The sequence below is a fragment of the Macrobrachium nipponense genome, chromosome 29 (genome assembly GCF_015104395.2).
Source record: "Macrobrachium nipponense isolate FS-2020 chromosome 29, ASM1510439v2, whole genome shotgun sequence".
In the NCBI taxonomy this organism is placed as follows: Eukaryota; Metazoa; Arthropoda; class Malacostraca; order Decapoda; family Palaemonidae; genus Macrobrachium; species Macrobrachium nipponense.
In genome coordinates, this window is record NC_061092.1 from 609,781 (window position 1) to 627,198 (window position 17,418).

The 17,418-nt window shown below is 45.5% G+C and overlaps 1 protein-coding gene across 3 annotated transcripts in view; it reads left to right on the forward strand.

The window, feature by feature from the left end:
- The first annotated feature begins 6,461 nt into the window (after nucleotides 1-6,461).
- Nucleotides 6,462-17,418, forward strand: part of LOC135206033 (structural maintenance of chromosomes protein 3-like) — a 78,877-nt gene continuing 67,920 nt past the window's right edge. For all 3 annotated transcript variants that reach the window (XM_064237206.1, XM_064237204.1, XM_064237205.1), the window contains exon 1: nucleotides 6,462-6,623. In XM_064237206.1, the coding sequence (XP_064093276.1) occupies nucleotides 6,609-6,623 (15 nt within the window). In that variant the 5' untranslated portion in view covers nucleotides 6,462-6,608. The remainder of the gene's footprint in view (nucleotides 6,624-17,418) is intronic.

Consider the following 17,418-nt stretch of genomic DNA (forward strand, 5'->3'; position numbering starts at 1 on the left):
CCCGACTTCGTTCTTTTAATTAATTTAAGTAGTCCCTTCGTAATATAAAATAATTAGATTTAATTGTGTTTTTTAATTAGACAGTAATAAAGTTTTTGTTCGTGAAATATATATTTCATTTACAACTAGCTGCGGGACTTTAGAATGATAATCATATCCAATTAGATCAAAAGGCAAATGAGTTTATAAATCCTAAAAGAAAGTCCTCAAACAGCTTTTGGAAAATAATTTTCTTAGAACAGTTACTGTTAAGATAATGTTTGTGCAAGATTTGAAAGAAAGGGAACAAGTTAACCTATTGGATCTCTGTAAACAGAGATAACAGAAAGCTTCAATTGATTCCTGATTGTCAATTAAATGATAGAGACAGAAAGATTTATTTTAAATTTAAACTACGTTTAGTCGTTTCGTAGGAGTTAGGAGGTGAGACTAGTTTTAAATACATAAGGAATTTCCCTGACAACTAGTAGTGGTATGGCCAGCCCTCTTTCATTTATAAGTTTAGAGGGGGGGACATAATGAGGAATTATACGCCATCGTTTCCTAGTTATGAGTTTCATTGTTATGGAAAAAAACACCAACATTGTCATTTTTTGGTATTATGATTATTTTATTTTATGAGATTGTCTTGGTGTTTTCTCAGATGAATCTTGAGTATACTTCTCTGCTTGTGATTACCCTTCGCAGTGTCACCAATTGAGTTTTCGTGTTTATGCATCTTGTTAGACGTACTTTTATAGATGCTATAGATTCATACGCATATATTAAAAGAATCTGTCAAACTGCATCAAATGATATATGAAAGGGCTTCTTTAGATTCTGTCATTTTGCATCACCAACTAATTTCCATTTATGAAGGTCAAGGTCTGGGCTCCGTGGCATTCATGTAGGCGTTGTCACAGACTGCCAGCAGAGCCGTATATATACGGCTCTGACTGCCAGTAAGTTCCTTGGTTCGTTATTTATAGTATTTATTGTTATCCAGCAGATGAAACCTACTCACATGGAACAAGCCCATAGGGGTCATTGACTTGAAATTCAAACTTCCAAAGAATATGGTGTTCGTTATATTGGGAAGGCGTAACAGGAAATAAAAGGAAAAGGTTTGCCAAATCCTGGGACCACCGCCTTTGCGTTAATAAAAAGATCATGTATAAAATACGGAATTTCAGCTTGATACAGAGTAATCCAGGTAGTTTCTTTACGAATCTTATCTCCATTTCAAACATCCTGGGTAAGCCCAGAGCGGAAAGGTCTGGTTATACCTAGACCGAGTTTATATCCGCTAATACTATTGGAACACAAGTGGCCCGATGATCATTAAAAAAAATCCAATAAAACGGTAATCTGGCAATCGCGTCATAGAGCATTTTCTGAATGTAATTACTGGCTAATGCTTGGCTTTTGGCAATTTTGTTCATACAAATGTAAGTTCCCTGTTCGTTGATCGCAATACACAAATGTCTGGGCTGTGCCGGCTGTCATTTACCAGTTTTACTTGTTTGGTTTTATGTACAGCCCTCTACAGGGACGATTCTCTCTCTGGCGGGCCCTTGTAAGTTTTCAAAATAAGTTGCTTCTCATATTATATAATTGTCTTTTAGTGTTTTATCGTCAATATCGTAGCTCCTGCAGAATAGGAGAACCTTCAGTTCTTTTTTTAATTTGCTTTCTTCTTGCTTGAGCAGCATGATCTTCATTCCCGGCGGTATTTTATCATTATTTTGTGTTGTACAGTCTTGGTGCGCATGCTCAAATGTTCTCTAACCTGACTTACAATTTGTTTTATGTTCAAATAACCTATATGCTTCACTTGCATGTTTGATCACAATATTTATTTCCGATCTAAAGAAGATAAGCAGTTTCCCAGATATGTTAATGGTTCACTATATTCTACTGCCTTGAAGACTGTGAGAAGTATTTTGTATTCTATTCTTGCTTTTACAGGGATGGATTATGGAATTTAGGGCATAGCCCAAGCGCTGGGACCTATAAGATCATTCAGCACTGAAATGAAAGTATGGCTAGATGGAAAAATGAGAAATGAAATGAAAATGATAAACTGATGACAATCCTGCACTTGAACAGGACTGTACATCAGAAAAGGCCATTTTACTCCACCCCCAGCATTCCGATCATCCAAAGTTATGAAAGATCGTTTTGGCCAGGGGGCCTGCTTTTACAGGGAGCCAATGTAGATGCTGGAGTTATTCTGTCACGGTAACGTAACCCTTTTATTAGTCTGTCGGTCTATTTTGTACTCCATGTAATTTTCTTTGTAGGTAGTTAGGGAGACGTCCTTTTCTTGATGTTCTATTTTCTTTTCCAGTGCTTTGCCAGTTTGGCTAATATAAATGTTGTAGTAATGTGTGATAAACGAATCACGTAACATATATTATATGACCCCCGTTTTTTCCCAAAAATTTGTAAAATCATTATATATATATATATATATATATATATATATATATATATATATATATATATATATATATTATATATGTGTGTGTGTGTGTGTGTGTGCGTGTGTGTGTGTGTGTGTGTATGTAGGTATGTACATACATATATGCTTATATAATAGGATGGAGAGCCGGCGTATCATTATCGTTTTATTTTCCATTTTCCAAATTTTCGGGACTTTGAGTCTCTTCTTCAGGGCTGTAAAGTCTCGAAAATTTGGAAAATAAAAACGATAATGCTACGCTGGCTTTTCTCCATCCCATTTATGTTGAATCTGCGGCGTTCCAGATGCCCCAACCTTCCTGTATATTCCTATATATATATATATCTTATATATATATATATATATATATATATATAGATATATATATATAGTATATATATATATATATATATATCTTTGTAGTTTGCAAGATTTATGTTAATGTAATACACATAGAATATTAGCTAAAATATATAAAGCAGAAGCACGATTGTGGCTACGAGATAAACGAAACAAGCATGTTTTTTTTTTTATAAGATTTGTAATAATTACTACTCTGGTTGAAAAAAAGCAAAGCATGACCATCTTATTTTAACTTTTTCTTTCCTGTTTGCTTTATCAAAGGACAATTTTTTGATAAGTTGAGCCAAAAGTAGAAACAAATCTTGTAGTAATCGTTCACCTAATCGATTACAGAAAAATTAGATTGCAATATTGTTTCATTAGTAAATGAAGTAATTGATTACTCCCCTGCCCAGACGTCAAAAGCTTGCGTATAACGTTTAATTCACAGAAACAGTTTGGGAGTTGATGAACAATATTCCTAAAAAATAAAAAAAATGGCTTTCAGGTCTGCACGTCCTTAAGCAACAAGATCAAGGAAAAAAATTCTTATATTTGATTAGACTAAAAACTTGAAACGTCAGTTTAGCATAGGGGAATTCTCACGACCCAGCTTATGTCAAGCAGAGCCTTATTAGATTCTGATTTTCATGTCACTCTTATACGAGTATATGGAATACTGACATATTTCTTTCTCGTCTCACAAAAATTTTAATGGATAATGTTATGGACTTTGGTAAATTGGATATTATGAACAAGGAAACATTTTCCAGCTCTGGTAGAGTAGAGGACGGGCAAGGATGGGAAGAGTTGTATACGAGAGGAAAGAGCTAAAATGCTGGTGGTAAAGAGCAAAGAAGGGGACGTGGGAGGAACAAAAGCAGAATCTAGGTGCAAGACAAGGAACTGACTGACGAAAGACAGAAAAGCCACAGGACACCAGAAATGGAGCTATTCATTGATGAAAATGGCCAGAATATATGAGTACCTGATCAAGAGACGGGTAAGATTGGAAGACTGCAATGAGAAACTTATACTTATACAGGAATAAGATTACTTGAGCATACTGAGCAAATATTAGAATGAGCATTAGAGCAAAAGCTGCGAGGAACCTAAAATAAAAAAAATGTCAGTTTGGCTTCATGCCAGAGAAGTTAAAAACAAAAGCAGCCTTGATAGGAAGCGTCGGGCTATGCCAAGAGGAAGAGATTACTACAATATATTTGTGGATCTTGAGAGAGCATTTGATTGAACATCAAGACAAATAATTACATGGGTGATATGTAGCGGATACTAGAAGGGTAAAAAAAAGCTACTTTAGCGTGGATAAAATAAAATTATCCTGTCAGTCGAGAGAACAAAGAATTGTGAAAAATGAGGAAGGCTTGTGCTATTACTCCTAGCAGTGGAAGAACAGCAACTGGCAAAGAAAGTGGAAGAGATTAAAAAACTGTGGCCAGATCGAATATGACGAGGAAATAATTTTGTAAATGACGAATAGGCCGAAAGATGTGGCTAGTGTTCAATAGAGGGAAAACACTGAGATGGCTTGAATTCATCTCGTGAGGAATGGAACATAAAACTTAGGCCAAAGGCCAAGCAGTGGGACCTATGAGACCATCCAGCGCTGAAAGGGAAATTGAGAGTAATAAGCTTTTAAATGTGGAATAGAAAAAAAACTTCGCAGTTGCAATATGAAGCAACTGTTAGGAGAGAGTGGAAAGTAAGATGGCGAAGTTGCAGTAAAAGGAATGAAAGGGGTTGTAGCAACAGGGGATGGGGAACAGTTAATCAGGAAAGCAATACCTAGCAAAGTCTAAGATCTTGGTACCTAGTTGATACAGAAGAAGCAGGACAAAAACTCATAGGAAGAACCGGGAAATCATGGAAAATGGTACGCACAAAACATCTCATGGAGGTTCGCGGAGAAGAAACAGAACAAAGGGTGGAGAGAGCTAATTCATTTTCATGTTCAGCTCCATAAAGGGAAAGCTAAAAGCAGCAACTAAATCACCAATCTACTCTAAAAGCTATATATAAATCACGAAAAAAGCAAAAACGTGATGATTATACGAAACTGGTATGTAGTGCTGAATGGTTTTATTGACATATGCATATGTAAATCAGAGGCATATTAGTAAACAACCACCCTGACCAAACAAGCAGCCAACTCCCGGTCCCCTGACGACAATTAACGCTCATTTCACGAAAATATAATTCCCAAAATCTTACAACGCATATCAAGTACAAAAGTATAGTCATATTGCAGCGGTTAAGTTGACTGACATTCTAAGCTTTTGTAGCCACAAATCATTACCCGGTGGTTCAGTTGATTTAACAATGACACTCCGTGAATTCTCGTTACATATTTTGTATTATATAATTGCTTCGAGAATGAAACGCAGGTTACATGAACGTAATTACGATATACACGTTATCAAAGAATGATAAACAAACATGAGCTAGGAATGTGAACCAAAATGTTACTGAAAACCCAACCATTTTCGCATGCAAGGAGTAATGGCCGCCAGACGTTGCGTGGCTGATATAATATATACTCCTTTGCTCGGAGAAAAACAGCCACCCCGTCTATTAAACACAAAGTGCCCACAACAGAGGTGCTAGGCGACTGATGGAAGCTTACATGTTACGACAAAGCAAGCGATCAGCGATGGAGCTCTTTCATGGTCAAAGACGAAGATATGGAGCATGGGAAGCCTATTTGTTTCAAGGTGTACTCGTTCATTTTCACAATACAGCTTTCATGTATTACGCGAACTTTCGATAATACAACTCATGACATTGCGGAGTAATTACAAGCGTTCATTGATGTACACTTGTACCTACTACACGGTGGCTGGCTGGCGTGAACTGGGAAACATGATTACCTACGGGTTAGACATGATACTTGACAGTGCCACGAGTTACCAATAAAATAGTTTCTAGCACCCTGATGTAACCAAAGACTCATATATTGAGAAATCTAAGCAAGAATATTAGGAAGGTATTTCAGGGTGGAGAGCGTATGGGTGAAATTCCTATACACTAGACATCAGGCGCCACCCTGACAATACCAACGGTAGCGGCCGAGTTAAGAACGTTTTGGAAATGGCGCTGCGCCACGGGAGTTCTCGCTGGCACCATTTGTTTTATTGTTGAAGGGGCCAGGTTGATAAGAAGCATTGTGAGTTATGATACTTATACCAAGATCGTGTTAATTCACGCCAAAAGCCTCCCAAACAACTGATAAATAAAAACGTATTCAATCATTCAAAAGGTTCCTTTGTCAGGAAATTGGCGGGTTATTGATCTGCGGATTTCCCGCCACTACTGCGCCGTAGAACAAAATGGCTTCAAACCTGCATCACCCCCCTCGTTGATAATGTTCTGTTGGTTTGCTTGGGCAGACACCGGGACAGAGACGTCTAGCAAATAACAGTATGAATGTCTGGCTATGCCACCCAACATTTCATGCAGTGCTTTATTTAGAATTTATGAAGAAAAAACCGGGGCCTACATTATTGATCCATAAGAGAATAAACTTTTTTTTACGTTGCACCAGGCTTTTAATACAAGCGCGCTTTAGGTAGGAGAAAGAGGGCCGAGACGCATCCGACAAAACTTAGCGATGCTCTTTTGTTCCCTGCGTTGCCAGGCCTCGCCAACATCTCCTGCATCTCTTGCTCATATAGATTGCAGCTACCATACAGCCGACCCACCTAGGTTCGGCCTGTTCATCAAAAATGTTACAAGTAACGTAACATTGGCCGAATAATGCATCGAGTGTGTGAGAAAATGGTTATTAAATAAGTATAGCACCATCATGTATATCAGACAAGTGAGTATTCGCTGTGTTTTTGTCGTTTTCCGGTGAACAAATATATCCGCCCTCGGTTGACGGGACTTGGTCGTTTGTAAGTTTCTGGCTGGTGGAGAGGCTGAAGGTTGGGGGGAGGGGCCCGGTAAGGGATATTCTTATGATGATGTTGCGTCGGGAACCCCATTATGACTTCGGGATTGAAATAGAATCTTGCTGGGAATCAGATTCTAGTATTTGTAGTTTTTCTGTTAAGGTTTTCTGGTTTAGCGTTCTAACGTGATATCGTCTCACGATTTCTAGGGTTACGTAGGTGTGGGTTATGCTATTGTGTAGAGGAGGGGAGGGGTGTGTGCTTGAGATGCTGAACCCCATTATGATGATGCTGGAAATGAAGTTTAATCCCACAAAATATTCCGTGGGTTAAATTTTCATTTGGCGCCTTGTAATTTAATCTAAGCCCTCATTACGCCGTAAAGTAGACTATGGCAGTTGACATTTTCCTATGTTATTTTACTTAGTGAACGAGAATGTAAAGTATTATTTGTTCTGACGACTATAATTAATCCCCTGGGTCCAGTACTAAACACGGCGAAATACGTTGGACCCCCCTAATCTAGTGGATGTCATATTCGCGGTTACGTTTCTTGCAGGGTAATTCTAAAGAATAGTTCTGCACCGACTGCAAGGAACTTAACCGCGGATACGACATCCACTAGGGATTGAGGCGTCCAGTGTATTTCGCCGTGTTTAGTACTCGCCCCTGGGGGTTAATTACAGTCATCCGAATAAATTGGTACGGCAGCCGTATCCCTGATTGCGTTAGATATTGGTACGGCAGTGAATTGCGCATGCGTCAATTTCAGACATCCTGCCGTACAAATAACATAGTGTAGTGGGGGTACGTCAGATTCTGTCAGTGGTGCCCTATTGCGCTACTGACTTGCTGTTGGTATGGCAGTTTGCTAATCATGCAGCAGTTGCCGTACACTGTTGCTAAGAGTAATAGGCACTAGAGGATCAGCGACATTAGTAATAATAGTCAAACTGAATTGTTTCGCTGAACATGTTCAATTGAAAATGTCAAAGTGAAGCACCATACTGTCATCACCAAAGCACCAAAACATTTTGACAGTAAATGAAAATATAAAAAATCGCAATATTTAAACATACTTCGATTTTCACCATAGATATGAAACATAAAACTAAACTAATCTATCTGTGTACTTCATATTTTCTCTGAATCTCCTCTGAACAGTGTAATAATAAATCAGTTTTCCCCGAAAGACAGATGTTTTCAGTTTCAACGAGCTGAAAAAAGCAATAGACGTCTACGAAGAGTCTAACTTCCAGAAATTGTAAAGTATCCGTAGGTCACGAACGATCGAATCGCCCCTAAAAAGAGCTCCGAAAAGGATTCCAAGAAAACTTGAAGTACACAGAAATCGTGCTCTGCTGTATTCATGGTAGTAAGGAAAACTACCAAGTCGATCCTGTGGTAAACGGCCTAATCAATCGTAATTATTCATTCAAATCAAGTTACCTATATTATCAGTGTTTCCCATATTGGACGCACTAAGCTTAAAATCTTCTTTGAATCTCCTCTTCGGAGCTCTTTTCGGGGCCGATTCGATCGTTTGTGACCTACGGATATACAATTTCTGGAAGTTTGACTCTTTGTAGACGTCTATTGCCATTTTCAGCTTGTTGAAACCTGAAAATATCTGTTTTTCAGCAAAAACTGATGTATTATTACATGGCTCACGTTGTTAGTTCAGTTTCTTGCTGTCACTGATATGTCTACGGCGGCCGCGGTAAACAATGGTTCGCGCATGCGCAATTCACTGCCGTACCAATATCTATCGCAATCACGGATACGGCTGCCGTACCAATATCCAGTTCGTAAGTAAAATAACGTAAGAAAACGTCAACTGCCATAGTCTACTTTACTGCGGAATGAGGGCTTAGAATTACCTCGTAAAATATGTTTTCAAGGCAAATTTGAAATCCAATATAGCGGCAATCGTGTGGCTGGCCGGTCTAACCATGGACAATCCACCATCTTTCCCAGCCTTCCCAGCACTCATTTGAACAATGTTAGCGTATATAGGTAACGTTTATTGATCTTAATCAAGATTGCAGTTGTAATCAGCACAATAAAACAACATTTTGTTGTCTATATTAGTGAAAGTATGTAACTTTTTATTCCCGGGGTCATGGTTTGAATTGAATTCATTTTTACCTTGTAAATGGTGGTTTTATCCTTACCTCTATAACAACTGAAACTCCACAGTGCTTATTTGATTGTAATTATACACATTATTGGTCTTAATCCACTCCAAATTGCACTTGAACCATGTACCCCGAAAAATTACATATTTTTAAAGTAGATACAATCCAATGTTTCTAACCTTGTAATACATTGATTTATGTCAATGTTAGTATTTTGATTTTTTTAATAACTTTATGCCAGAAATAATTGTAACCTTTAATGTTTGCATGCTAAGAATGGCAAAATCATCGTTGCCACATTAGTGGAGCTTCACACATATGCCGATGCATTATTATAAACTGTTTCCATGAATTCTAGTTGTCGTTGTAATGCAGTAATGATAAAATTGCTTTAATATTTATGTATATATACTTCCAATACATGGGCTAATTTCACTAATTTTTGTGTTTTGTGTAAGTCTTATACCCAGTTTGGACGGTGAACAAATACCAATTGGCAACAGTGAATTCCATGTGAAATAAAATGCACGATGAAATGTTAAATTATAATTCAAGCAACATATTATGAATCAAAATTCATAAATTCTCATATATATATATATATATATATATATATATATAGATATATATATATATATATATATATATATATATCTATATATATATCTATATATATATATATTTGTTCCGATACGTAATACCAACATCGGTCCTTTAACAATAGGAAGTAGCTAGCGGCAGCTGGAACGGTCGTAAGCTTCGAACAAGGGAGAGAACGGTAGTTAACTGCTTGTCCGATCGTCGCGCGCCGCGCGACTGGGAGGTAAACAAATCACTTTGCTTTCGGCCGGCGCCGTGTGTGGGAAGGACGTGTTCGCCATCGCTCTGCCCGCTTGTCGTTGGCTTCAATTCTTGAGTATTTTTTTTTTGGGTTTGGCTATTTATTTCTGTGTATCAGGAGTGATAGTAAGTACTTTTTTCTCTATTTCAATTGATTACAATGAGTGAATCAGAGGAAATTGAAATTCACCGCGCCCTCCAGTCGCCGTAGAGTGTGTCCCGGGCTGGAGGAGACGTAAATGTGGGGGGTGGGGGGTTCAGGTCCTTTGTGGAGGTGGACCCCCACGAGGTTTGTACTCGTTGTCGAGGGTCGAGAGTGCTCTCGGTAACGAGCCATGTATGGTTTGTATGAATTGGTCCGAGGCGCAGTGGGTGCTGTACGAGGGCAGGAAGAGGACTTAGGCCGGCCAAGAAGTCATCGGAAAGTCCAGTGACTCCTTTGGTGACGGACACTTCGTCCTCTTTCCTGCCTCCCACGGCCCAAGCCCCCACGGTTTGCGCCTTCCCTGTAGCGGAGTCCGTTTCCTCTCTCGATCCGTCGAGTGTGGAGGGAGGGCGCCCGCTACCGGACGTACAGTTGTATTCTTGGTCTTCTGTCCGCTCGGTGGGGGGGGAATTTCAGCCCCCCACCCAGGTGCGGGGAAGCCCCTCCTATTAACCCGACTCTTGCTTCCGCAGGTTGTGTCAGCAGCGAAGGACGACTTGGGACAGGTGTGGGAGTCGCTGGGACTGCAGGGAGTGCCCAGCATCCAAGGGTTGATACAGCGGTTGGCGGGGTCGGCCGTGGTCACTCATGGTGCGGTGACCACCACGACGACCACATTAACTACCCCTGCATACTGAGATGCCACCACATCTTGTATATACGCCTCACATAATGTCGGTGACACCCACGGTGGCAGTACAAAAACCAATTGCCGCCGTTCCAAAGAGGACGATGCCACCACCACCTGGATTTTTTCCTTTGCCGACCCCGGACTTCCGCTGCCCCAAGAGTACCCCCCTGGACCTGCCGCCAGTGCCACGGATGTCGGTGACTGTCGACAGGACGCCTGGCTCTCCCTTAGTACCTGCCGTGCCTGCCGTACCTGTGGCCGCTCCAGCGACTCTTTCCTTTTCAGGTGCACATTCAATTTCAGATGTTTCCTGCTGTTCCTGCTGTTCCCGGACCTGTTCCTGCCGTTCCCGCTGCTGGTGTTGCTGTAACAGTCTCAGGTCCTTCCGGACAGGTTGTCAGTCCGGGCCCTGTTGCTTCGGCAACTGCCCCGGCCCCTCCCTGGATGGAAGACCTGACGTCTGTCCTGCGGAGCTGGCGAAGAAGAGAGGAAGAGGAAGAAGGTTGTCGTCATCGTCTTCATCGTCTTCTTCGTCGTCTGCTGCCTTCTCCTTCCCCTTCGACTTCTAAGGCCAAACAGCCGAAGAAGAAGAAGGTTGCCTCCTCCCCCCCTAAGAAGACTCCTTCGGGATCTTCTAAGGGCCCGGCGGTCGCTCAGGCGAGCTGGGGAGCTCTTCTGCTGGTCCTCCTGTTCCTTCGGGTGCGGGGGGCCCGTCGCTTCTTCTGCAAAGAAGAAGTCGACGGGGACCAGAGGTGCATCAGCTTCGGCTGGTGCGTCCTCACCTGGTGCTAGTGGTTCTGACCGCTAAGCCAGGTTCCGTCTCGGCTGCTTCTCGTTCGCGAGAAGCACCGAGTGTACGCTCTTCTAAAGAGGACCGTCAGCCCAAAGTTTCGACGGCCGAGCTCGCTCGCCGTCAAGACAGCGGCACGGAGCAGAAAAGACTGGCGAGAGTCGTGCACACGACTCTCGCCAGGCCACTGGACGCTCTCGCAGCGGACCAGCCGGCTGCTCGGGCTGACGGTGACCGGTCACTGGACCGGCCACGGGTGGTTGAGGCGAGGAAGGAGTCCCCACGGCCGCCGGTACCAGCCACGGTGGCTAGTACCAGCGGTTTGACGCGCCGAGAGGACGCGGGGCCGGTCTCGACGCGAAAGGGAGCCTAGCAGGTCACCCGTCCGCCGCTCCCGATGGGGGACCGGGCGGAGACGGTGACCAGCGGCAGCTCGCCTGACGCTAGAGAGCGGTCTCGACGTTCTCAGCCGAGCCAATCGCCCCAGGCGAGCGGCGACGCTAGGCCTGCTGCTAGACCGTCACCGCGGGTTGACGATCGGCAGCAGCCCTCTGCGCACGCTGGTCCTGCCAGCGAGCGCGGGGGGAGCGTCAGGTCTGCCTCTCCTATACCTTCAACCTCCTCGGGCTATACCGGGAGGAGCGAGGTACCAAGGAGCGATCACGAGAGGTGCGCCGCTCGTGACCCAGCTATGACGCCGTACGCTCAGGCACGGTCTTAGGACCGACCAGGACGTACGCGCAAGTAGTTGGAGGCGGACCGTCAGGGGTCTGTCGCTGTTCCTCCTTCTGAAGGAGGAGTATCGAGGGATATGCTCTTGTTGGAGGGACTGGACGGTCCTACTCCACAGGACGCTGTGACGCCCGAGATACAGAGGAACTTCGCGGAAGTCATTAAGCTGATGCGTCTGCATAATGGCCTCGCGGAAGGATCGCCGCTACACCATCAGAGCCCACGTCCCGGCTCGAGTCATTTTGGGGTCCCAAGAGGGAGCCCCCCAAAATGATGATGGGGTTGCCACGATCAGAGCTTGCGGACTCAGTCCTGGATCAGGTGGAGAATCTCGTCTCAGGACGGGAGGACTCGCTAAAAATCCGGACGGTTCCTCTAAGCTGCTTCCTCCTCCTCTACAGCGGCAGAGGCGTTTCTACGTGCCATCAGAAGACCCGATACTGCCGAAACAGGTTAACCCGGAGTTAGCGAGGCTGACTCCAGGTGTGTCCCTGCAGCAGCTCCTGTCGGAGAACCTATGGTTCTCGCAGCAGGAGGCACTTGCCCTGGAATCTACCGCTATGGCAGCATTCCAGGCAGTTTCCTGGTTGTTGGATTTGTGGTCCCTCACAAATATCCAAGGTGGCGGCGGCCGCCTCCGGGAGTTCTGCTCTCGAAGACGACGCTTCCTTCAGGAGACTGTGCCAGTCTGGAGGAAGAGCAATCTCTTACCTCGCCCATCAGACTGCTAACCTGTGGGCCAACTTGGTTCTTCGGCGTAGGGACGCAGTCCTTACCCGAGTGACCAAGGGGGCTGGGCGTGAGGCGGCACTCGGGCTAAGAATGGACCTCTTAGGAGTTTCCCCAGCTCTCTTTCCTGGAGAGATGGTGGACGCTGCGGTGGAACGGCGGCGCACTGACGAGAGTGACCGCTTAGTCCACCAGGCAGTCTCGAAGGTTTCTGGGCAACCTCGAGTAACTGCGGCCAAACCAAAGAGCTTGGCTAGCGCTTCCACGGCGGCGAAGACGGTTGCACCGTCCAAACCCCGTGTGAAGACTCCAGTTGTTTCGACTTCTGCGAGAGGAGGCCGCAATCAGCCCTCCTCCCAGCCCTCCTTTCCCCGAGGAGGTGCTGGAAAGAAGTCGAAACGAGGAGGGAAACGCTAGGGACGGCGTTCCCCCTCACCTGCTGCCGGAAGTGGGGGGGGTGGCCTGGCGAGCCATTTGGGCGACTTGGCAGTGCTACGGCCCGGCCGAAGAACTTGGATAGTAGACGTCCCTTCGGGAGGGATATATACTATCCCTTCGGAGGTCTCGGCCCCCCCCAACCCTCATACTCCAAACCGGTCCATCTACAGACCTATGTCCGGGGATCAGCAAAGGACAACGCTTCTTCGACAGGAGATCAAGACCATGCTGGCGAAACGAGCTGTAGAAATCGTGGAGGACCAGTCACCAGGCTTTTACAGCCGCCTCTTCCTAGTGGAGAAGGCATCGGGGGGCTGGCGCCCGGTGATAGACCTCTCTCCCCTGAACCGCTTCGTTCGCACGACGCGGTTCACGATGGAGTCGGCACGCTCAGTGCTCGACTCGATCACGATCAGGGGGAACGATTTCATGCTTTCGGTGGACCTGAAGGACGCGTATTTTCAAATACCCATCCATCAGTCCTCCAGAAAAGTACCTCCGCTTCATCTTCGACGGGACGGTGTACCAATTCAGGGCACTTTGTTTCGGTCTCGCAACCGCCCCACAGGTGTTCACGCGAGTGTTCACTCTGGTGTCGGCTTGGGCCCATTCGAACGGGATAACGTCTTCTGAGGTATCTCGACGATTGGCTGTCCTGGCGAGCTCCCGCTCGCAGTTGCTACAGGACAGAGATCGACTCCTCAGTTTTGTCGCGATCTGGGGATCGTGTAAACTACGAGAAGTCCGATCTCGAACCCAAGCAGAAGATGAAGTACCTGGGTATGCTGATAGATACGGTAGCAGGGCAAGTCTTTCCCGCAGACTTGCGTATCAGCAAATTCAGGGAGGCAGCCGGCCGGTTCCTGTCGCGGCAGGAACAGGGCAGCACAGCAATGGCAAGTCGTGATCGGCCATCTGTCGTCACTCGAGAAGTTAAGTAGTCCCTCACGGGCGTCTTCACCTGCGGTCTTCAAGTGGAGGCTAAGGGAGAGTTGGTCTCAGGCCAAGGATCCTCCTTACTTTCCCGTGGCTATCACGGACAAGGTGAGGCAGGACCTAGCCTGGTGGCTCGACGACAAGAACCTCTTAAGAGGAGTGCCCATACGCACTCCCCCCCGGAGATGCTTCTGTTCTCAGACGCATCGACCGAGGGATGGGGCGCACACCTGGAGGAGTTGCTGACTGCAGGTGTGTCGGGACCATCACGAAAAGCACCTTCACATCAATGTCCTGGAACTCAAGGCGGCGCTTCAACGCTCTCCGAGAATTTCAGGACCGCTTGGTGGGACACTCAGTGGTGTTGATGTGCGACAACACCACAGTAGTGGCATATGTCAACAAGCAGGGGGGGCTAGTGTCTCTTCCGCTCCATCAGTTGACGGTGCAGGTGCACGAGTGGGCCACGGCTCACTCGATAGAGCTGTCAGCACGCTACATTCCAGGCAAGAGGAATGTAGTAGCGGACAAGCTCAGTCGTCGGGATCAGGTGATAGGGACCGAATGGTCTCTACACCAAGATGTGGCGGGAAAGGCTCTTCAACCTGTGGGGGCGACCGGTCGTAGACCTGTTCGCCACCCGGCACAACAGGAAGACCCAGGTGTTCTTCTCGGCCGTGCCGGACCCATGGGCAGCTGCAGAGGACGCTCTCCAACACCCCTGGGACAACCTCTTCGCTTACGTTTCCTTTCCTCCCTTCTGTCTGATTCGGAAAGTGATCAGTCGAGCGCTGGTCACTCCCAATCTCAGAATGATCCTGGTGGCTCCCAAACGGCCTCAAGCCGTTTGGTATCCGGACCTGCTGGCTCTTCTTGCAGACGCACCGAGAGAGCTACCCAACTGGCACAATCTTTCTAGCCCAGCCACACGTAGAACAGGTACCACCGAGCAGTCCAGTCCCTTCAACTTCACGGCTGGCTGTTATCCACCATCTCTTGCGAACGAGAGGCTTTTCTCGTTAGCGCAGCAACAGAGATGGCTGGACACGTCAGACAGTCCTCTGCAGCTGTATACCAGGGGAAGTGGGCCGTCTTCTGTGGTGGTGTCGTAGACAGGGTCTGTCTCCTCTCAGAGCCACTTCTTCAGCAGGTAGCGGATTTCCGGTCTTGTTTCTTCGCCGAGAGAAGCTCCTCTCAGTACCCACAGTTAAGGGATAAGTAGAGCCGCTCTGGCTCTCGTCCTATGACTGAGGGGGACTGGACATCACGAATTCGTTCGAGATATCCTTGCTAATGAGGAGCTTCGAAAGGTCTTGCCCCACCCAGGGAACTCAGGCCCCCTGCGTGGGACGTGACTCTCGTCCTTAGGAGTCTGATTCGAACACCGTTCGAGCCACTCCGAGAGTCGTCAGACAGGGATCTGACCCTCAAGACCCTCTTCTTGCTGGCCCTGGCATCGGCGAAGAGAGTAGGGGAACTACATGGCCTTTTCTTTTGATGTTAAACATACCAGAGGCTGGGGATCTGTGACGCTCGATTTCGTCCCGAACTTCGTAGCTAAGACTCAGAATCCGTCGATCCCTGACGACAGGTTCGAGTCTTTCACGATCCCCTCCCTGCTGGACTTTACAGATAACGATGCGGGATGAGATGCTGCTTTGTCCTGAGGGCGCTACGGCGCTATCTGAAGAGAACTCGACATCTCAGGCCTGAGTGTCGACGCCTCTTCGTTAGCACTGGGGTCACCAAGAAAGAAGTCCTCCAAGAAACACGCTTTCTTTCTGGCTACGTGAGGTGATCAGGAGAGCGTACGAAGCTGATGGTAGCGACGACATCCGTACGCTCCGACCGAGAGCCCACGAAGTCAGAGGTATCGGACCCTCCTTAGCGTTCCGTAAGAACTTCTCCGTGGCGCAGGTCCTGAAGGCAGGTGTCTGGGCCAACCAGACCACCTTCACGTCCTTCTACCTTCGGGATATTGCCCACAAGTCCTTGGATACTTTTTCCTTGGGACCTGTGGTGGCTGCTCAACACGTTTGTGTAAGCTTACCCAGCACCCGAGCAGGCAGAACAGCATCGATTCCTGGTATGACTGGGAGAATGCATGTGTGAATGAGAGAGTGACTGGCTTCTCTTCACCATCTTTTTCTACCTCTACCTGTGTGCAGAGGGATAACGGTCGTTACCTTGCTGGAAAGGAAGTCAGATGCAGGTAAGCTATTCAACAGAGCTCCATCCTATCTCTTTAACTAGAGATAGGAGTAAAATATCCTCCACCACTTCTCCAACAAGGGGGAGAAGTGGATGCCAACATGAGACAAACCCATTACTTTACATTGGCTCATGTAAAGGAAAAAGTTCTTACAATGCTGGTACGAAGAGATACGCTTGCCTCTCCTCTTAGTACTCGGCCCAGAGGTCTGACCATTGATCCTGCGGTGCACACCCCGATCAATCGGACAGAGGCTTGGATCCCTCCCTCGCTCTTACGACCAGGGAGGCATTCCAGGGATGGACGAACACCAGTCTGTTCATCAAAAGACTCAGATTCCACCCACCAAGAAGTGAGTCTTCCTATTGTTAAAGGACCGATGGTTTGTATTACGTATCGGAACAAATGACAATTTGTCGAAAATTGCATTTTTCCTAACTATACAAACCTGAGGTCCTTTCCTTTAACATAAAGTCCCTCCTCCATGCCCACCCCCTCACTCTGCGTATTTTGCATGGGCCAAAAGCAAAAGTGATTTGTTTACCTCCCAGTCGCGCGGCGCGCGACGATCGGACAAGCAGTTAACTACCGTTCTCCCCTTGTTCGAAGCTTACGTCCGTTCCAGCTGCCGCTAGCTACTTCCTATTGTTAAAGGACCTCAGGTTTGTATAGTTAGGAAAAATGCAATTTTCGACAAATTGTCATATCTATATATATTATATATATATATATATATATATATATATATATATATATATATAATATATATATATATATATATGAGAATTTATGAATTTTGATTCATAATATGTTGCTTGAATTATAATTTAACATTTCATCGTGCATTTTATTTCACATGGAATTCACTGTTGCCAATTTGTATTTGTTCACCGTCCAAACTGGGTATAAGACTTACACATAACACGAAAATTAGTGAAATTAGCCCATGTATTGGAAGTATATATACATAAATATTAAAGCAATTTTATCATTACTGCATTACAACGACAACTAGAATTCATGGAAACAGTTTATAATAATGCATCGGCAAATGTGTGAAGCTCCACTAAT